This window comes from Tyto alba, unplaced genomic scaffold (genome assembly GCF_018691265.1).
Source record: "Tyto alba isolate M040663 unplaced genomic scaffold, T.alba_DEE_v4.0 Super-Scaffold_9, whole genome shotgun sequence".
In the NCBI taxonomy this organism is placed as follows: domain Eukaryota; kingdom Metazoa; phylum Chordata; class Aves; order Strigiformes; family Tytonidae; genus Tyto; species Tyto alba.
Window position 1 is genome coordinate 41,058,648 of NW_024881330.1, and position 22,268 is coordinate 41,080,915.

The 22,268-nt window shown below is 43.0% G+C and overlaps 2 protein-coding genes across 3 annotated transcripts in view; one reads left to right on the forward strand and one right to left on the reverse strand.

The window, feature by feature from the left end:
• The window catches only part of NSMAF (neutral sphingomyelinase activation associated factor), a 40,348-nt gene extending 38,460 nt beyond the window's left edge, over positions 1-1,888 (forward strand). For both annotated transcript variants that reach the window (XM_042785933.1, XM_042785934.1), the window contains 2 exons: positions 429-538; positions 1,515-1,888. In XM_042785933.1, the coding sequence (XP_042641867.1) occupies positions 429-538; positions 1,515-1,609 (205 nt within the window). In that variant the 3' untranslated portion in view covers positions 1,610-1,888. The remainder of the gene's footprint in view (positions 1-428; positions 539-1,514) is intronic.
• Positions 1,889-5,939: 4,051 nt separating this feature from the next.
• LOC104368654 (syndecan binding protein) lies at positions 5,940-22,213 on the reverse strand. Its single transcript, XM_042786032.1, has 9 exons — positions 22,096-22,213; positions 18,073-18,155; positions 14,333-14,411; positions 11,661-11,770; positions 11,197-11,355; positions 9,533-9,708; positions 8,128-8,299; positions 7,489-7,580; positions 5,940-6,650 (listed from the first exon to the last, which is right to left on the reverse strand). The coding sequence occupies exons 2-9, from the start codon at positions 18,121-18,123 to the stop codon at positions 6,596-6,598; spliced, it is 894 nt and encodes a 297-aa protein (XP_042641966.1). The 5' UTR covers positions 18,124-18,155; positions 22,096-22,213; the 3' UTR covers positions 5,940-6,595.
• Between the last annotated feature and the right edge of the window lie 55 nt (positions 22,214-22,268).

Consider the following 22,268-nt stretch of genomic DNA (forward strand, 5'->3'; position numbering starts at 1 on the left):
CAGCCATACATGGAGTGCACTCGTTGGTTTCTTGTGTGCGTGTAGACATAAATATATGTGTATATATATTACCTTCTTCAGTTATTTCCCTGAAAGCCCTCTTTGCACTTCATGTTCCCGAAACAATCGCTTGAAGGGACAGAAGTGAAGGTGGTGGCACTCGGGTACATGTGCAGCTGACTGAGGCCTCTTCTGTTAAGGGAAGAGGTTTCATCCTTCTGGCTGGGTCTCTGCCAGTCAAAGAAGCCAGTTTGGGTCATGGCCCTTTAGGATAATTTGGGAATAACTTTTCCAGACAGACTATTAAAGGGTAGAGTTTCCTTCAGTTTCATACTTCCAGTTTCAGTTCTTTTGGGCCTAGTTTGGAAATGTGTTTGGTGCTCATTATGCAAAAGCTTGAAGTGAACTGATTTCAGACTGACTTGCAGGTGCTTCAAATGGGATGGAAATACCATCTTATCAGGAAGTCAGTCTGGTGAATTACTGATTTGGGACCTTCTTGGAGGAAAAGTTATTGAAAGAATCAAAGGACATACAGGTATGCCTGGACTATTCCTATTTTCATATTGAATGGAAGATTCCTATTTTCCAGTTCTGTTAGAATTGAAAAGTTTGAGGGTCATCTGTGCAGTCAGTGAGCTGTTCTGCCTGTTCGTGTTACCTGGAACACCACAACTGAAAGTAGGTCCACGGGAGCCTCCTAGGCAATTTAATAACAGTGGAGGAACGTTGCTGTTCACCAGACTGACCGAAGGTAAATGACTTGGGATTTTTCTAATTCACCCAACATCACAGAAGTCAACGTTGTTCTACCTCACAGACCTAATGAAGCGTAGTATAGGCTGCATGGTATACTTTGTCAGAGTCCATCCGGGCGGTGAGTCCAACAAACTAAGTAAGGTTCACTGGAGAACTTATTTTGGGTGGGGATTTATAGACTTCTTAAGTCTAGCTGTATATTCCTTAGTACATTAGCAACCAGGATGTGTGAAGGAGAAACTATCTCAGTTTGATTTTTGAGGCTGCCTTCACGAACAGTTATTTAAACCTATAAGCTAGTACTCTGGAAGCTGAGCTGTACAGAGATCGTTCTGTAGCTCGGGCTTCTAGGCCCATGCTAGATGTGAATACGCTTTTAATGCAAATCCAGATGGCAGAGTGAAAAATCTTACTTTCTAGAGAAACCTCCACCCCTTAGCCCCGTGAATTCTTTTCCCGGAGTATCATCTGCGTTCTACACTGCCACTGACATTGTCCCTCCAGTACCCTCCAGCTGGCTGATGCAATATAGCAGTAACAGTCGTCACTGGGACTAAGAGCAGCCACCTGGAAGCGTGCTAAAATTCTTCGTAGCTTATGTGGTGTCAGCATAATCTAAACTAATGCTCAGATGATCTTAAACTTTCAAAAAGATCTGTTTCGTCATCTTGAGTACCACTTTTATTTGCATTTGGATTTACTTGTTTTGTGTCTTTGGGGGGTTTTTTGTTTTTTGGTTTGTTTTTTTTCCCCAGGTGCTGTAATGGCCATGTGGATGAGCGAACAGTGCAACAGTGTCATTACAGGAGGGGAAGACAAACAAATCATGTTCTGGAAACTGCAATACTAAGTGCCTTTCCCTCTAACGTTTAAATGAACTCTTATTTTAAACCAAACCTTTTAAAGGAATTTAACTGTGTGCAATGATGGCTGCTGAAGTTCAACCAGACAGGAAGCTTTGTTCAACTACAACTTTCTAGGTTATGGTGACTTCACTGAGAGCTCTTAACTTCCATAATGTATGCATTTGTTTTTCATGGACTATCATACGGAAAATGCTTGTCTAAAATGATATCTGAGATGAAATTAAAGACCTATTTTTCTGTAATTAAAGAACTCTTAACTTGCACTCATTGTTTGGTTTACGTAGAATGCATCATAGCTTGCTGTTTGAACTGGTTTAAAAGCAGCAGCATTTGCATTCTTAGGTCTTAGAGGATGCTCAGAGCTTCATGCCACGTCTCATGGCATAACGTACGTGCCCTCTTGCATAGTCAACTTTTCTTGCCAGTGAAGAGGCTCAGGCTGGACACCACCGCCCTGTGCGCCAAGGCAGCTGTTGTTCTGCGCAGGGGCCAGTCCCCAACCGGGGCGTTTTGCAAAGGCACAGAGAATAACAACAGATTCTGTGCTGCTCTTTCCTATTGAAAAGCGGCACTAATGTGTCAGCCTGAAAGGAAGCCAAACATAAAACTGATCCCCTAACAGAGAAGTTACACAGACGAGTAATGGATTGATTGATATCAATCTTCCCCTGACGCTGTGCCTGAAGTTAATCTTGTGCTCTTTCTGCCTTTCATCACTTCTGTTACTATCCTCCTACTAATCTGCAGCATTTTCCTGTTTTGTTTGGGGTTCTCAACCCCTTTGAACTCAAATTGTCTTGGAGATGTAATTTAAATACAGCATTTCAACGGAGCTACAGCTCCTGGGTTTAGCCAACCCCTTGCCTTAACCCAGTGACAAAGCAGCGTTGCTTTCTCTGGGGGACCCAAGGCTGTGATCCCCTGCAAGGAGCTGTTCTGAAGTTTAAAGACTTGACAGAAGCCAGTGAAAGACCATTACAGCAGCAGCCATCTGCAGTTGTGCTCCTGCCCTAGCGTGACTCAAGAGCCATAGTTATTTCTTTGGCATTCTCTAGTGCTGCTATGAAGATGCCCTGTCACCGTGCCCAGGCCAAGCATTCTTCTAAAATACGTTCAGTCACTCCTCTGTAGCCGTCCTGCCTTGGGTTTGACACCTTACACTTGTTTTCTTTAGCAGAGTCCAACAATTTTTTTATGGTGAGGGGGTTTTTTCATTCCCTCATTTTTTTTTTTTTTTATTATGCTGGAGCTTGAACTTCTTTTTCAGTAAGGCAAGGGCAAAATGTTAAAGCAAAGTCACTTTCCAGCTTCATTACTCGCTTGGCTTAGCAAAGAGCTGAATTTTGATGTAATCCATGACTGTGTGGTGAAGGCACGTGAGACAAGACTAAGCCACAGCATGCATTCCCAACTTTAATCTTGCAGCACAATGTTTGGCGTCTGCCTTGTTTCTTCACCTGTCATTATATTTATTTCCCAAATACAGAAAATAATTCTACACGTACCTGCAAATGTCTTAAGTGATTTCTGGATTGCGTTAAAATCTTTCTCTGTGTTGTTTTCAGTATGCCTATCGTTGCTTGTTTACCCATACTGAATTTTTAGGTCTTCTGTATTACAGTACCAGCCTGAGTTTAAAAGCTGCACTGTGACTTATTTTACCTTTTAGCACATCCTGGTCTTGTATTGTTTCTGCTAACGTGCAATTTTGCAACTCAAGTTTGACTCCACTGTGCTCAAAAAAAATCACAAAGTACCTGAGCAATAGCAAACGCCACTTTCACTTGATGCTGTCTGTCTCGCCCAGATTTTGGGCACAGCTCTGCTCCTTTGTCTCTAGGGGTCCTCCTCCTCCTGATCTAAACCAGAGGAAAATGACTGAAGTTTGGGAACCCTCAATTTTGACTGAAGGGTATTTTCTTTGTGAGGTAGTTTAACTTTCTCTGGGCTAAATACAGATGCATACAACACCCTGCTCTTACCTGAGGCTTGCTTTCTGCTGTAAAGCCATGTGCAGAAAACAAAGAGCTGCTGCCTTGCCTGAAGCAGCCTCAGCTTTGAGGGCAGCGGGGAAATAAAATCAAGGTAACCCTCTTACTAGGTTGTATCATCAGTATGTCGTTTTGGTGTTTCTTCTTCAGTCAGATTTGTACACATACAGACCAGTATTTTCTTAAAGCTTAACGTAAAGTTTATCTCCATACATTCATTTAAGCGTAGCTGACTAAATGCAAGCTTGTTTCTGCATGAGAATAGGAGGGGTTTAGATTAATTCTTTCAAGTCTCTGGTTGCTACATGCTACACCTGGAAGGAAAACACTAAGCACTTGTACTGAAGTCCCACCTCTCCATTTCCAAGAGCTTGCTCCTCTAGTTACAGCTGTTAAACAACAACAGTGTGGTTTATCCTCTGTGGCTATCTTCTGCCAACCTGGTTCTGTCTGTTTTTTAAAAAGAACTTTTAGCCAGACTTCTACTTAGGAGCAAGTCAGGAGGTTTAAGTGGCCACACCACATTGGTCAAGCCGTAACAATGCCTGCTTAAGTAAGTAGTTTGAAAGCTTCAGCAGGTAGAGAACTGGCCCCTGCTGAATAACCTGCTCCTAAGCAAAACTAGTGAGTGGCAGAGATCAGCATTTCAAGAATACCTTGGTTTGGGCTCCAGGGGTCTCGCAGCTAAGCTGACTAGCTTGCCAAGGAACTCGGAGCTGACTGCTGCAGGGCACGGGTCCTGTGCCCATAAGCCTGAATCATGCCAGTGCTCCACGAAGTCCCCAGTTACTGCCCGTAAGTGCCTGCCAGAGTGGTTCCAGAGACGTATCATTTAGTAACCAAACAACCCAATTAAAACATCTCCCAGGATTAATTTGATCACCGCTACAGCCCAAACTAGTGGACTGGTTTTCCCTCAGTTACCATAACCGAGCTACTCCTTTGGGAACCAGGATGCTACAAGCCAGGCTCTGGGACCGGCGCGGCTGAGCGCAGGCTGCTAAATTTAACAGCGCTCCCAGGAAGAAAAGCAGGGCTGCAGTTCAGACCCACAACCCCAGTTCCCAACCCTGCCCCCATCACTATTTTTCCTAGAAGATGGAAAAGCGACCACGCGCTCCACGTGCTAATAAGGGCCTGGCCCCTGAGAGTATTGCAGGGTGCCAAGCTATGAACGGTGTGCTTTTCTTTTTGGGGTGAGCTCCTGCAGTTATCTTTTGAGGTATTATTTCATTTGAATTGACAAGCAGGTAAATAATTAAGATTACCACCATCCCCCGACTAATTCTGGATGCAAGTTAGTTCTAAAAGAATAGCTAAACTGATCCTCCACACCCATTTTACAACAAATAATACCTATACTAAAGCTGTTCATAGCTGAAACCTGCAACAGAGCATTAAAAAAAAAATGAAATCACTTACCAAAACTGGTATTTAACTTCAGATCACTTGATAGTCTCAACCGAGCATGCCTAGGACCTAGTGTGGTGGGTTGACCCCAAGCAGCAGCTGCACATTTCCCCCTCTCCCCCCAGGTTTCTCACCCATCCTGCTGTGGGGTGGGTCAGTAAGAGAATTGGAAGGGAAAAAGCTAGGAAAATTTGTGGGTTGCAATAAAGATAATTTACTAAGTGAAGGGAAAAAAAAAAAAAAAAAAAGCACGATGCAAAGGCAATCCCTCACCACCTCCCACCAGCAGACTGATGCCCAGCCAGTCTCCAAGCAACAACCACTTTGGAAAGACTCCTGGTAAATTATTGCTTGGCATGATGTCAAATGGTACAGAATTTTTCTTTGGTCAATTTGGGTCAGCAGAGCCAGCGAGGTTCCCTCTCAGCCTCTTGGCCACCCCCAGCCCGTTCCCTTGGAGCAGGGGACAGGGCAAGAAGCAGGAAAGGCCTTGGCACTGTGCCAGCACTGCTCAGCAACAGCCAAAAGGTGGGTGTGTCATCAAGTTGCAGCCACACCCCCCTGGCAAACACAGCACCCTGTTAGCAAGAAAGTTAACTCCATCCCAGCCAGAGCCTGCACACCCAGCAAGCCACAAACGCCTTTAAAATTAAATTACAGCTATACAAATTGTATGTCTCGTAGAGCAACCAGGCTGCTATTCAAGCTGAAAGGCTGAGAAAAAATAAAGTTCAGCATATTTTGTCTTAAGTATCCCAGTCCTACCCTTTTAAAAAACGTCAGCACTGTACACGGGAAGTTTATTTAGAAAAATATTTTCAACTATTTCCTATCTTGTCTTTGTTGTTGGTGGAGACGGACTTCAACAAAATAAGTGTGTCTGCTCACCTTAAGTATGCACACACAGAGTCTCTTAAGTTTCAGTCATTTATTTGGTGATTTCCAAATCCTTACGAACATGGTTAAGGCGAGAGAGAAGCATATTAGTTACAGTTTGTATAACAAGTAATAAAAAGATTTGAGTATCTGTACACTACTTTTATTTAAGACGCTTACTTACTGAATGATGCCTTCAGCTATATTCAAGCTTAGCTGGCATTCTTGTGTAAACAGTATTTACTAGAACAAGAAGTTAACTAGTACTAGCCATACATCTAATCTGCTATTTCAAATCTACTCTTGCAAGCAGAAAAGCGGTAAAAATACTCATTTGTCTTAAGACATACAAAGCACCGTGTTGTCCTAGGTAACGACACGTAACTTTGCAAGTGATATCTGGTTCCTTTAGTTGCAATGGCTTATAGTAGTAGGAAACTAAAGACCTACGAGAAGAAGTCATAACACAACTGGAATTTCACATTTGTCAAGCATATAAGGCTACAAGTTTTACAGTTTGTGAAGAAACAAGATATGTTGAACTGTAACATTCCCAGCCATTATAGATGCAAATGCTTGATGCAGCATATCTTCTCTTAGCCTCCGGAAAGGCTCATGTGCAGAAGAAAGAAATCACTGAGTGTAATAGCGGAATCATCATTATCGATATGTACACACATACACGATGCAAGTCTAGACTTCGGGAACAGAGTGGTCCATCAGGCTTTTCATAATGCTAGTTGCCATCCTAAAGAGAAGGAAAAGGAGTTCAGTTTTGTAAGACAGACAACTGTAGGAGACCACTAAAATCTTCTGATCGCTGCATCTCTGTCACGGCTAGCCCTTGAATGCAGTTGAGAAGTTGGCCTTTCACTCAGCAAATACACTGCTGCAGGAAGCTGCCCCAGCCTGCACGCACAGAAGAGGAGCCCACAACGCTCAGTGTTTTTATCAGGAACTGAGCTGTGTTACCAGCACCTTTCCGGGCGTGAGCACACGTGCAAGCAGAGCCACGGCCCCAGTCCCAGGGAAGGAGCGCGGGGGGCAAGGTGGCCGTGAGGCTGTTCTGTAGGAGCATACCACGTGGAGGGGACAAGCAAAAAAGCGACTCCGTTACACCTGAAGCATTATTAGTTTCTAGCAACTTCGTATTTTTGCAGGAGAGATTTAGCTGTAGAAAGCCACTGCTGCCAAAGGATTAGAAGAAATCCTGTATCCTGCCAAGAATCATGTTTATGTCACCAAAATTAGGTGCGCTTTGGTTACGAGGTAACAAACACTTGTGTACTTGAAAGTTCTCTGGAACTGAAGTTTAGTCAGACGCTGTTTAGAACAGGGTTTTTTGGGAGAAAAGGCAAAAGGAGCTTCACTAACGTATCAATAGTTTAAGAACAGAACCAGACCAGGGTGTTTTGGTTAAAACATCCGATTAAGCAATTTTTCAGGCTTCTCCCCCCTCCTCTCTAGCCTTTCTTATTAAATTTGTTATTGGGTCTCACTGTGAGTACATTTTAACCAACCTACAAAAACCAGTCACTGTCAATTTGATTATAATTAACACCACGGCTGCTTTGTTTATTACCCACCTCTTTATTATATACTCATAAATACTAGAAGGCATGACAGTAATGGTCACGACATTTCCAGCTGTTGCCAAGATGTCTGCAATCTGAGGGTCCTGTTATAAAACAAGAAGTCATATGAGCAACATTACTCAAGCTGACTAATAAAGCAGCAGTTCAGAAGCTTTTTCTAGACACATTTCATGCAGCTTAAGAGACCCACAACCCCTTGGCTTGGAGTATTTAACCTTCCAGGCAAACGCCTGAAGCAGCAATACCACTTCAGAGACGTTTGGTTCTCACTTGCAAGGACTAGAGAAGGGATACAGACACTGGACGCAGAATTCCTACTGTGATTTGAGGCAGGCTGGCAGGAAGCAGCTTATTTTTTTGTTTTGCCAACAGTTAGACAAAGGGTAAGAACTGAGGATCAGCCTAGTTAGGCAGAGGGGAAGAAAAGGAGTTGCCCTACCTATAGATACAAAACTGTAAAGAAGCCTCAAGACAGACATGTCTCATGTACAAGCTAAGTTACCTCTAATGACTTTCTTATTTTATGAACATTAAAACATGGCATCACAGTCCTTTTCCCTCTCCAAAACAGTGACTCTTGTCACAAAAAGGTCACAGCTATCCACACCCACCACACAGTACTTATCTTACCTTCAATCCAATTACATTCTGGCCATTAATTTCACAGATGTTGTGCTCTGTAAGAAGTCCATTTCTTGCAGCAGAACTGTCTTTCACTATTGAGGTTATTTTTCCATTCTTGAATATGAAACCAACATGCCCTGTGCTGTCCTTATGCATAGTAATGATTCTTTCAAAAGGCCTACAGAAGACATTTAAAATGCAAAACCATGTTTTCAGTCTGCTAAACCACAGAAAGAAGCACGTATTATTTCAGCACCTTTGATTTACAAAAAGTAATTGTACTCCAAAAGACTCATACATCAACTATAATGAAAAGTAGTTGGGTTTAACTTAATTTTGTTATATGAACATATACTTGTTTAGAAACCTTACATGTTTTCCCTGTTCTACAGGCATTTTACTACCTGGATTAATAATAATGCAAGCACACCCACCCATCCACCACAACCACCAAACACACACACAAATGGCCATTAAAAATTCAGTTTTCTCTACAAATGTTACAAGGTAGATAAAACAGCACAGGCAGTTTTAACAACTGTAGGTAGACCACAGGATTCCGGAGCACAAGGCTTTCCTCAACACTTCTACTGCTTTACAGTCACTAAACCTTTAAATGGTGTTTTAAAAAGCTAGTAAATCCAGGAAGGGGGTGGGGAGTTGGGCACAGGGGTGGTAGGCAGAGCAGGGAATCTGCTACCACCTCGGTTTGATTCGAGACACGTTAGAGGTACCTGCCCTGCCAGAAGCAGCATGCCCTCCACTGGGTCAGACTTTGTTCTTAAATAAGAATGAACACTGAAAAAAAGCTTTGGAGATGTCTATCTAGTCACATCATCTGTCTTCTCACAGCCTACGGACCTTCTGTTGAATCTGACCTATTACTACTACATACAACTAGCTACAAGCTCATTATTTAACACAAATAAAAACTGGTGCTGGTTCATCAAGCATACTTTCAGTGACACTGGCATTAATTCATGTGTAAGCAGAGATCACAAGAAAGCTATCACGCTACATCAAAATGCCAGTGTATTCATTAATACAGCAAATACATTGGTACCATCTTTTATTGCTTTTTCAATTAACATAAGCAAAAGTCGAGCCCAAAGTAAGCACAGAACTCTTGAAGTCCAAGTTTAAATGTAACTTATGCTATCACTCATCAGTTTACCTTGAAAAGTGTTATGCCTCATCACACCCAGCCAAGTATGCACTGGAGGTTTACAAGTTAACAACTCTTTTGACTGTTCCTCATAAAAGGGAACATTTCTGAGGATCTTTACTATTGAAGTACACGGACAAATAGATTTTGTTATGCCTGAAGTCCTGCTCAAGCCAGGGGAGACCCAAAGCCCACAGAACTACTCTGAGATGCATAATGACAATCCGGATCTGCAGCTGACTTTACCTGTCCCGAATGATCATCGAAATCCTTTCTCCAGAAGCCTGTTTCAGAACTTTATGAGCTTTATCAGAACTCCATCCTGCACAGTTTTCACCATTGATCTGCAGAAGTTGGTCCCCAAACCGCAGACCAGCAAGGGATGCTGGAGAGTTTGCCTGAACTAACTGGACAAATATACCCTACAAAAGAGAAAAAAGGGGAAAAAAATAAAACACCAAAGCACACAAACAAAAAGAGAATGTTTTCTTAAAGATGTAGACCAGTAACAGAACACTGCCCTTTGAAGTTTCCCATTCTCTACTACCAAATAGACAGAAAGACTCGCTATTATCTCTCCTTAAGAGAAGTTTTTCAAATTTCATTCTGTTTCTACGTGTCTTTAAGAGACCGACAGATAATTAATGCTAGAATAAAGTTCAGAAATGGGCAAGTCAGCTCTGTCTAGATCTCTAGACAAAAAAAAAAAAAAAAAAAAAAAGGATTCAAGCATAACATTTAAACCTTCCTTGATTCCTTGAAGGGGTAAATACTATTGTGCTTTAACAAGATATCTAAACAACTGGAGCAAGACAGACTAGTGGTAAATTTGCATATCTCCTTGTGCATTTAACTATTAATTCCTTTGTCAGACATCAGAGTCTATATATGGCTGGAGAAATCAATCAGCAATGCTAGGAACCCTATGGCAGATTTTTTCCTTCTTTCACAACCCAGTTAGTTTTCAACTGTTTACTGATTGTGACTTGCTAGCACCCTAGGTAAAAAAACAAACAAACAAACAAAAAAAAACAACAAAACCACCAAACAAACAACAAAAAAGAAAACAAACAGGAGGTAAAAAACTCTATTTCTAGTCAAAGTATCCCTAAAAAATAAAGACATATCAAGGCAAACTGTAGATATTATCTTAATACCTTGGGAGAGGTGGGTGTAAATGGGATTTTCAAAAAAAGAAAAAAAAGGAATAAAAGCACTTTAGCCCTATTATGAAACCTTGAGTATAATTTTTTTTTTTTTTTAACATTCATAGTAAATGGCCTTGCCAAGGGAAAACAAAACAAACCCAAATACACAGAGTAGTATTTCCTATGTTGATAATCAAAAGATACTGAAACTGAGAAGCTCCAGAGGAGGCTTAAAGATCACCTTGCAGCTATGTTCATGTTAAAGGAAACTCGAAATAGCCTACTCTGAAATTATTCTTTACATATAGGTAAGATGACACCCTCACTGTCCTTACTGTTCTCACCAGCAACACACTACAAGAATCTATAAAAGAGGAGCTACTTCTAAGGCAGGGCAGCTCTCCCCACACTGCTGAACTTCACATACTGCCCAGCATTTTCACAAAGATAGAGACAAGGAGTGCTGAACTGCTAACAAGTATCACAGCAGCTCTGCAACGTGAATTTCCTGCTCTAAAGTGAAAAAAATTAACGAGTACTTTTCAGGTGTTATAAAACACACTGAAGAAAATCGTGACTAAGTTTAGATCCTAGTCTGGAGAGATGGAAATCTAGTTACGGCTCTAATGAAGGATTTTTTAATTCTGATAATGGATAAGCCACTATTATACAGAAGACAATTTTGTGATCATATACTAGCTTCACTACTAATTTAATCCAGCAGTAAGATCTCTACAGGCAAATGCAAGCTTCTGTACTTACATTGTCAACTGACTTAAGGCGAAGTCCAATTTTGCCATCTTGATCTTTACATAAAATTGCTTCCCGGATGCCTTGTTTAATTTCTGCTCTGCGAATTCCAATATCATTTCCAGTCACTGGAGCTACCATGTAATTAGTAGAAGGTCGTGTTACCAGTTGCTGATTAAAACAAAATAGCCAGACAACTTAGTTTCAACTTTTTAAAATAGCTATATGTCAGTTTATATGACATGATATTTAAAAAAAAACAAACACACAAACTAAGTCACACCACCAGCTCTTCCCCACCCCAACACTGGAAATATACTGCTCAGTTTAAGACCAGATTAAAATAGGCAGTGTTACTTAAAACAATTCATTTATCAGTCAAGTACAGGACAAATAGTAGTCCACTTTCTTGAATGCTACATATACATTCCGTCTCTACGCTTTTGCTTTCCAAAACATGCTCGACTGGTACCTACATCCTGTGGCTGAGCAGTTGCTGCCACTGGGAAGTTTCTCTGCACCTCTTCCTCACTGAGGCTCAGGCCCATGTACTGAGAAAGTTCTGGATACAATCGGGGGTATAAGCCTACAGGAGAAAAAAACAAAACAATAAAAACCCCCATCAATACAATGGTTGGTTTAACAGAACAAGCAGTCACTGCTTTCACGTGTATAAGTACTTCAACAAATCCTCTGCTATAACAACGTATTTGAAAATTATGATGGAAGACCCACCTGAATCAGGACTGTTACTCTAGCCAGTTTAGAAAAGTAACTAGACAAGCAGCACTTCATCACGAAAGAGCTTATAGAGAACTTTTAGTTTCAGTCACTCCATTTATCCTTTACAGCACAAGCAGCATTAGGTACACGGTGATAAGGTCCAAAATCAATGCTGTGCTGCCATCCATTACGATACGACCTTCCTCCAAAGCTTTTGGGCAATTAGTGGGGACCTACTCCCCCTCCCACCCCCAAGCCAGATATGTGGGAGAGAAAACGCACACACACACAGCACAAGCTTCCACCAAGAGAGGTGGAAGGACATGCCAAGGACGTTCCAGATCCCAGGCACGGTAAGGTTTCTGCAGAAAACAGCCGCCTGGCTGCAAGATCCACAGCACAGTCTGCTTTAAGAGTCTTCATAAGAAAGTAGCTGTCATTTTCTCATGGCTTCAAAATGATTTGGTTTTAGACATGCTTCCCGACAAGAGAAAACACAGCCCTTAAAATACCCACAGCAGGAGATTCCTCTCCACTCAAAAGGAGCAGGGTGCAGGGAGTGGGAGGAAAGGAAGTTAAACCGACAGACTTGTCAGGTCTCGAGTCAAACCACTCTGGAAATAAGCTTGCTACTGCTCTTGATATTCCCCAGATAACTAACTGGTGCCATTTAACAAGTGGCAGTTATGAGGAGTCCACCCGGCATTCAACCAAATCAGTGGGGACAGAAAAAGCTGCTTGGAAAGCAAGGTGGTGCAAGGGAGAGCCTTGGAAACAAGTAGGCTCCCCAGCTCACAAAACTCAGGCTTCTAGTGTTCATTTATGGGTACACGTATAAAACCAGCTATTACAAGAATCCACATTTCACCAGAAATGGAAAATAACTTTTCTGGGAAGGAACAAAGGCCACTGCAAGGTGAATTCCAGTATAAACAAGAGATTTTTTTTTTTGCTCCTTAATACTTTCAGTGGTCACGTTTGCGTGCTGCTTCACGTGAGAGCTGTCTGATCTTGTTTCCAGATTGATCTATCAGCCTGTAGTTTGACCAATATTGATTAACAAGCCGTTAATGAATATTTCTTCTATTTTTGCTTGCGTTTTCAAGCCCCTAGGATCACACACAATTAACACCGCACAAAACTTCTGCAGCTACTTGATTTCTCTCTTTTGTTCTTCATCCAAGATCACAACACAGGACGCATCTTTGCTGGCTGTATTACATTCTCATTCAAAACAGAGACCTCCAAACAGCAAAACACATCCAAAAGCTCTTGATGTTGCGTATTCTCCTGCCTCCGCCAGAGCAGATGGATTTCCTGCAGGTTTGGCACATCCTATAGATGGTGTAAGCCTCCCTTCATTTGGGATACATCTAGTGATTAGTCACACTTCAGCCACACACAGCTCCTGGAAATTCACATACAAGCAGATGTCAAAATGATGTCACTTGGTCAGCGGGCACAAAAACAGCCGGAGAATTCAAACCCTGGACAACAGAAAGAATGCTGCCAAGAAGGGACTGCTGAAACAAACTCAGGTCTGGTCTGGTGAGCTTAGGCCAGGTAAGTATCTATTCCAGAAAGGATCGACAAGAGGCAGCTCTCTGGTGAACCAAGAGACTCCTTCCTTCAAGTCATCTTAGACACACCAGTGCCAAGAAGAGAACTGTAGACAAGTTACATCCACCAAGCTTTAAAGTGTTCCACCATCATTCTGACAGCTGTTCCAGCACCGTTGCTGGTCGTGCTGGTTAGAGACTTTAGGCCTTTGAGACCAGGCATGACTCACTAATCCAGATCTCTGACCTCAAACATACCTGCGCACCTTCATGGATGTACACGGGCATGGGAGAAAAGGAGAAGAAATGGGTACAAGTCATTCAGCCTTAGGTCTGATGGATTTCCCACCAGACATTTCATCCCAAAATCTGGCAGAAGCTTTATGTTGATAGCATGAGAAGACTAAGTTCCACCACCTTCCAGAGCACTTCCCTGTTGACAGAGATTTGTGTTTGTTCCTAAGCAAGCTCATCTGGAGAGGAAAGACACTCGGACTCATGATGCCCTCTGAAGCTTACAAATATACATGTTATAAATAAGGACAACTAAATGTTTGAGGTAAAAGTCAAAAAGAGCTGAAATAGTACCAGCATCAAATCTTGTTATGTTAGGCTCACTCGGAAAAGGTTTCAAAAAAATTAAGAGAAGCGTTAGTGTTTGCCACAACTTCCTTTTATAAGCAAATGCTGTTTTTTTGACTCATATGGCACCTTCCCAAGGTGGGTGTTGGCATTTCCAAAAGGCACAGTCCCACTCTTTGTAAACAGGGTTACATATTTATAGGTATTTTTGACTGTACTGCTAACTTCAGGATTTCATAACTGCTTTTCACAACATCGGGGTACTATAAAGTACATGAGCTTACCTCCATCATGAGGAATAGGAGCAGAAGCTTCAGACAAGATTGCTGGATTAGCTGGGTTTGAAGAAAAGGCAGTCTGAGCCTAAAAACAAAGAAAATCACATACGTTATCTTGTACAAGAAAAAAAAATAATCTATGAAATCTCTATTATGCATGCAGGAAACAATTTTTTTTTTCTTGTACACGCTAGTTACTATTAATCTTGAAATTCTGAAGTCAATTTTTTTCTTTGAAATAACTAACTTCAATCAGTATGCTGTAATAGTATTAAACTACTTCAGTACATCAACCTGTATCTTCCTCAGAGACAAGGCTACAGTTGTAATGCAGAAAGGCTTTACTATCGGCCTGTTCTGTTCTTCTCATCAAGCAAGTTAAAGAGCCTTAAAAGACACATTCAAAGGCTGTCAAAGCTTTATAACTTGGAGTTTTAAGGTATGAACTTTGGCAGAGTGTTTTGTAATTACTTTTTCCAACTGGATAGCAGCAGTTTTACCTCTTCACCACTTACAGACGTCATTCATGAGTTCTAGCAGCCTGAAAGGGACTATGGCAGTTCCACAGAATCCAATGCTACTCGTTTAATACCTTCCGAAAGAAACGGACCTTCTAAGATGATTTTTCTACAGAAGCTGACACTGCAGTGAACACACTAAGCTTAACTTCTATATTGCTTACCAACTCACAAATGCCAGAGGCCATAGGAAAGTAAGCCAGTTTCCTTCCTTCTCGATACCTCAGCTTTTGGCCTTGTGTAATCACGACCAGTGAAAAAAACCACTGCCTTACAGAGGCCTGTTAAGTGTGATGAAATAGCTATCCCATTGGCTTTCCTGAAGTTGAATATCAAAGATGGGCGGGAAATTACTAAATGCACAGTGAAACATTATGCTAAGCAGGACACATAAATCATCTACCACAACATGACGGTCAAGTTACTTAATGTTTTTAAGGAAATCATGCTTAAAAATAGAAGACTTCATATTCCTGTACTTTCCAGGATGTTGTTTTTAGAAAAAAGTTTCAGACCAAGAATGACTCATTATTTATCGATTAGATGTATTTAGAAGAACAACCTCCAACTCAAATGCTGGACAAAAAGAACAAGTTAAAATATTTAATGTAACAAGTCTGTTTTAACCAGCAGTCATTTTAATCTCACTCACGTGCTGTGGATACAGACTTTGCCTTTCAGTACTCTGCCCCCTTTTCTCCCAAGAGTTCTCAGATACATTTAAAGAGACAGTAATTTTATAATGCACTTTTTGGAAGGCAAAAAATTTAGCCTTTGCCACTTGCTGTGGAGGTGTTTCTGCCCCTCTTCTCTGCTCTGGTGAGACCCCACCTGCAGTGCTGGGTCCAGCTCTGAGGCCCCCAACATAAAGACATGGACTTGCTCAAGCGGGTCCAGAGGAGGGGCACAAGGGGCTGGGGCACCTCTCCTATGAGGACAGGCTGAGAGACATGGGGTTCAGCCTAGAGACAAGGCGGCTCTGGGGAAACCTTGTTGTAGCCTTTCAGTTCTTAAATGGGGCCTAGAAGAAAGATGGCAAACAGACTTTTTAGAAGTGCCTGTTGCAGTAGGACAAAGGGTAATGGTTTTAAACTAAAAGAGGGTAGATTCAGACTAGATATAAGGAAGAGATTTTTTTTTTTTTTTATGATAGGGGTGATGAAACATTGGAACAGATTGCCCAGAGACATTGTGGCTGCCCCCTCCCTGGAAGCGTTCAAGGCCAGATTGGACGGGGCTCTGAGCAACCTGATCTAGTTGAAGAGGTCCCTGCTTGTTGCAGGGTGGTCGGACTAGATGATCTTTAAAAGGTCCCTTCCAAGCCCAAACCATTCTATTAATAATATCAGAGAAAATGGAATGTCTTACTCTTGAAATAATATTCAGCAACAACAGTATTTACCTCCCCTCCCTCACAGCTACACTCAGCACACAGCTTACTACCCCCTAGTTCCTACCAAGGCTGGTAGGAGTGAGATGCTGTCATGAAACTGCTGAAGAGCATCTTCCCCACTGACGATGGCGACAAGAACACCCAAGCCTCTCCACTGGGGATCTGTAACCAAATGCTCTTGGCTCTACCTCCCTTCTCTCCCACATCCACATGAATTTTCTCAAAGGTTGTCTTGCTTGACATACCACTCATCAAGTAGTAGAACAATTTCGTGAAATCCTAATTTAAACTCTGAGTGGACAGTAATTTCTAAGTATGACAGCAAGGATGTCCTGTATGAACTGATTTCTGGAAAACTGACCTTTGAGATTACAGTGTCACCAAGGACTATAAAACTGCCTTAACAGAAAAATTTGTTTTGCTCCTTATAGAAGCCTCTACAGGTTTTACTCTTACTTGGCTGCGAAACGCCACAATAGACTACAAGCACAGTCACATAAACAAGGCACCCTGCCCAAGTTCATAAGCCCTGCTGAGTATACAGGGAAGACAATGTACAAGAGTCCTTCCTCTATAAAATGACAGAACATGATCTACAGTTCAAGGTTTACAGGACTCAGCACAGAGATAGCTTACTTCCATTTCCTCACTGTTTCATTCAGTGGTCACAAAAGTTAAGCAGTAGAAAGACCACATTTAATATTATTATTTGCAATATAAAAACTCTAGCAGTTGGTTGTTAAAAGGCTGAAGGAGAACATTCTTGGCTCCAGGCTACTCTTTCTTTTTTTTTTTTTTTTTTTCCCAGCATTACTTGACTGTAGATAAAGGACTTTGGCAAGATAAGGAGAATGGGGTGAGGTGGGCAAACACAACAGGGAGAAACGCCAACACAGCACCCACAACTTCAAGAGCCCCACCTCACACTGACAAACACAGGTGAGACTGAGGCACTCCACTCTGGCACAGCACAGGAGAGTTAATAAGCTGTTCTGTACAGTTTGATTGATTTCCAGTGAGAAGGACAAAGACAGAAGTTGCAGCCACCTTAAAATGCAGTATAAGACACTGCTGTTGTTTAAACTGGGAGGGAATCCAGTTTAAGTTTAGGAAAGAAAAATGGAAGATAGGCAATATGCTGAAAAAAAAGCAAGGAAAACCCTCATAGACTACATGTCAAATTTCCCATGGATATTTTATCCATTAAAATGTTTTTCATTATTTTGTTTCACAGATTTTTTTTCTTTTTCATCCTCATCCTGTCTAATAATAAAGTTGCCAATATTCTTACACATAAAGGGTTTTATACAAACGTGATAGTCTTGGAAGTATTGAGAGAACTAGTCACTAGCATGAAATAGCCAGAGGACAAGTCTGTGATTCCAGACTACGTTAACAGAGCCAGTGCTCTTTTTTTGTGCCCAACTGACCATGAAAGCTTTCTGACACAGGTTTGGACATCAGGAGCGAGACACAGCAGGTTTATTAATTCAGTCAACCCCAATTCATCACATCAGAGCTGAATTATGAGACTGATTATGTTTGTCTACTTAAGACTAAGTACCTATACTTCAAAAAAAACCACCCCAACCCAAACATATCAACACATTAAAGACAAATAACTATAAATCAATATATAAAATAAATAAAACCGTGATAAAATAAGCTTAGTTATATTATATCAAACTACAAAGTTAACTGTTTGTCTTTCCCCTTTTAGAGTGTGATGGCAAAATGAACTCTCACCTACAAAATTCTCCCCTTCCCTGGATTAAACATCATCAGATATATTACTATAATTTAAACTCATCTTATGATCACCAGACTCACCATACCTGAATAACTTTGTCCACCTTCAGATCTTCCAGGGAAGGATAGAGAGACATTTTGATGTCGTCTCAATTGGGTAGCGGGAAGACTGAAAAAAAAAAAAAAAAAAAAAAAACAAGGAGGGAAGCAATCAAGCAACAGGGTTAGCCATCAAATATTACAACTTAAAAGAAATAAAAAAAGAAGAAAGTAGACAAAGTGTTAAATAAGTGATCTGTGACCTGCAAGTCTTAGCACTACAGATAATTTCCATTAAGACTACTCATTTAATCTATTATCAATAATAACCTTTGCATAATAAGATTTAATATGCTCAGCATTGTCAAAGTTGAGCTCTCATTGATGAGAAAGCCTATACAGAAAAAAACATTTCACATGAAATATGGCAAGGACAGACCTTAGGAGGCCTGGATGTGATGACTGATGAGGGTTAAGAGGAAAAATCTAATCACCCTCCTCCTACTCCTCCTCCCAACTGGGACAGTATTTTATATACAACTGCAGAAGCTTTCACTCCCTTACCCAAAGTATCTAAACACTTTCAGCAGTTCTGATATTCCAGTAAGAAGCCACTAAGGAGAACTAACTTCCCATGTCCATTTGGAATATATTAATTGCAGTGTGAGACCATAAACCAGCAATATTCTGTCAGTGGTGAGTTTCAAAACACATAGAGACTTCAGGCTGGCTCTCATGTGATGTTGGGAGAGCCCTGTGACAACTTATCAGGAAGTAATATAACAAAAAAAGCACCACAGGGAAAAAATCCACTTCACATGATCTTCTCAGGCACCATGCTGACATCCAGCTCTGCTAGTCCTGGGCACCTGATGCTTCAGGAAATCTCATTTTTCCAGAGCTCCTTTGCTCACATTGTCACTGAGGCCAGCAGAATATTTCAAAATCATAAAACATTTCACATCAATGTATGGGAACATATTAAGTGAGGGGGGAGGTGTGTGGAACAGAAACAGAAGACAACAAAATGTGATATAGTTTTGCAAGTTATAGAAGGCCCTGAGAACGCAGTTAATGAGGCAGCTCTATTAAAAGCTTTTGATTTGGGGATTAATTTTCTCATCCAGAGAACACAGGCTCTTATTTGTGCAGCCATTTACCAAAAATTCCAGACTAAAAGTGACCACTGCATAAATTCTTGAGCTACTGCTTCTCTAAGTGCAGATATTAAGTTGATTAAAAAAAGAAACAACACCACACACAAACCACACTGATACCTAATGTGATAATGCAGTAACACAATAGACATCTCTTTGTATCACACTAAGCTCATCAACAGCTTTTCTCTTCAGCAGAGTGCCCAAAAGCTCCAGTATCATGTCAAACTAGAATTAAAACTTCAAAAAAGTTCACCCTAAACATGACAGAGATCTAAACTGTGAACATGTGACTGCGGCTGTTACGCTGTAGTAATTAACTGCCACTGACATTTTTGACTTAAATGTTGCAACTAAACCCAACACAGCTGAAGCCTGGAAGCATAGACATTTTTTTAAAAGTTTAAAGTTCTGTTTCAATCCAGCACTGGCCTGAAACAATCAAGCACTTCTGCACATCCAAAATGGGTAACAGCAAATACGCAAGCCCAAGCTCAGCAAACCCCTTAAGCAGTGCCCGGACGCTGCATTCTGCTGCCAACATCAGCCCCGTCACACGCAGCATCAGCCTCAACATCTACTGCCAACCTACAGCAGCCCCAGTACGTTCTCAGGTGCTGGTCCGAGCCCTGGCACACGTTCAAAGTCAGCACACCAGCAAGACAAGAAGGCAGGCCAAGGACAGTGCGTTCCCAAAGGAGTCACCTCTTTTCGGGGCACAGAAGCAACGTTTTGCCGATGGCAAGCCCCGCCGTTGGCACAGCAGCGGAGCACAGCACAGGGTCTGCGGGCTCCCCAGTCCCAGGGACCAGCTTCCACATCACAAACCCCAGCGTGTATACATCTCAGCCAGCTTTAGCTCTCCTTCCACAGACCAGTCTCCATGCGAATACTGGTGACGTTTGTCACAGAGAGGCAACCTCAGCCTTCCTCTAATTTACAAAGAGAAGCACGGTGCTTTCTGTAGAAAAGCATTAGCAAAGCTAAACATATGTTAGTTCTCAGATGGCGTAAGAGGACACTCCAGCAGCTTATCCTGCCACTTTACAATCCCCTCCTGCCCACCTCTCCTCCCCAGCCCAGGGCTCACAAACTCAAACGTTTGTCAACGCTACCAAGGAGCTGCCCAGCTAGCTCCCTTATCTCACCAGTTACTATTTTCAGTTTTCCAAATAGCCAGAATAACTGTCACCGCTGTAACTGCATTCAGTGAGCTGTAACTCTGCATACAGCATTTTCAATTTCTGCACAGGCAGTTGTAGCAAATAAACCTCATAAGGTAAAGCAAGATCTGAAAAAATACTATGCTTAGTTTAAAAATATGACCTTTTAATAACAATTGCCACTGTCAGTGACCACCAGTAGCTACAGGAAGAACTTGTCCATGACTTCTGTGCAACATTATTCAAAATATAAACATGAGTTTCAGCAGGAATGGCTTGAGGTGCTGGGGAGCAACTACCACGAAACATGAGTCATTATAACCTCCTTTTCTCTCTTAAAAATCTACACTGACACTGGAATTACTTTCTTTGATCATTTCCATATTGCCACATCTTGGGAGGAGCACAAGCATTTACGAAAGCAAAAGGAAAAGGGTTGGGCAAGAGGGACAGCCACCACTCAACTAGTGACCCACAAAACCTGAGGATGACAGACCTCTTCCCATTTCTCAGCACCCTTGGCTGGGAAGTCTGACCGCTGGCGTCCATCAACAGATCCTGCCTGCAAAGGGAAGCGCCGGGCCACTGGCCAGAGACCCGTGGAAAGGCAGCACTCGTGACACCCCGGGGCTGCCAGCAGGAAGTCTTGCAGGTGGGAAGGATCCCCAACTACCCTGGGTGGCACAGCTGGCAGAAGACCAGCTTCCCAACACACTCTCCTGGTCGGAGCTGAAGGCAGCACGGGATCCAGCTGATCCCCAACTCTGGCCGGCCTGTAGTGACTGCTGGCTCCGAGAGCACCAGCCGCCAATACCAGGGGAAGGAAAAAAAATCAAACCAAACCAAAACCAGCGCCAACCACAAGCGTTTTCTGACTGTGGCCCGTGGAAAGATTACAGCAGGCCACAAAGCCAGCACCTATACTGAAACACTGGTTTCCACTTCCAGAAGTTAAAAGCTTACTAACTCAAAAATTCATTTTTAAAGCAGATCTGGGACAAAACCTCCTGGAGGTCAAGCTAAGACATCGGGAGCTGAGCAACTGTTTTGCAAAACACTTTCTCCACTAATAACTCAGTGTTTCCCTTCTGATGCCTATCTAATTAGCCTCTGAGCAATTGCTCTCATTATGTATTTAGCTCTGAAATCTGCTGCCTCCATTTCAGACCTGAAGCAGGGCTCGCTCGCCCACAAAGACACGTCACATCCACTCCACCCCTGAAGCAATACTTAACCCATCCGAAAAAAAAAAAAAAAAAAGTTATTACAAATGTCCGGGTGTCCCCACAGACCCTGACCGGGAAGTACGGGCCCCACGCAGTGACCCCGCAGCGGGAGCGAAGAGGTCAGAAGACGCCCGCAAACCCAAGTCCGCGGAAGGCCCGTGGGTGCAGACAGACACACAGACGCCGATTTGCTCGCTGTGCTCTCCGGCCGCGGGCGAGAGACCCTCAGGGAGGCCGCCCTCGTCCCGTCCCCCCCCCCCCCCCCCAACATCCCGGCTGCGGGGAGCGGCCGCCCCGCACGAACACGACGTGGCTCCCCGGCGGGAGCGGGGGCAAACGCTGCCCCCGCAACCGGCACAGCGAAGCCGGGTGGGCACCGGCCCCGCCACCCACCCCGCTCCGCCATGACCGCCCCCCCCCAACCCCAACCCCAACCCCCGAGGGCAGGCCGCTGCTGCCGCCGCCCCGGCCCCACGCACAAAGGGCCGCGTGGGAAGGGGCCCGGGCCCCGGGCCCTCCTTTACCTTCGGCCCAGGCGGCGGCTGCCGTTGGTCAGGGCCCTCAGCGCGGAGCGGGGCGGCGGCGGCAGCTCCCCCACGTCCCGGCGGCGCCGCTATGAGGGGAGCGGGGGCGGGGGCGGAACTGGCCCGGCCCTGCGCATGCGGCGGGCGGGCCCGGGGCCGGGGCCGGGGCCGGG

What these genes read in the sequence shown, in the direction of transcription:
- LOC104368654 (XM_042786032.1), bottom strand. Translation starts at nt 18,123, where the DNA reads ATGTCTCTCTATCCTTCCCTGGAAGATCTGAAGGTGGACAAAGTTATT. An exon ending in AGGTGGACAAAGTTATTCAG is followed by an intron (nt 14,412 to 18,072) that starts GTATGGTGAGTC and finishes CTTTGTTTTTAG; the next exon opens with GCTCAGACTGCCTTTTCTTC. An exon ending in TCCTATTCCTCATGATGGAG is followed by an intron (nt 11,771 to 14,332) that starts GTAAGCTCATGT and finishes TTTCTCCTGTAG; the next exon opens with GCTTATACCCCCGATTGTAT.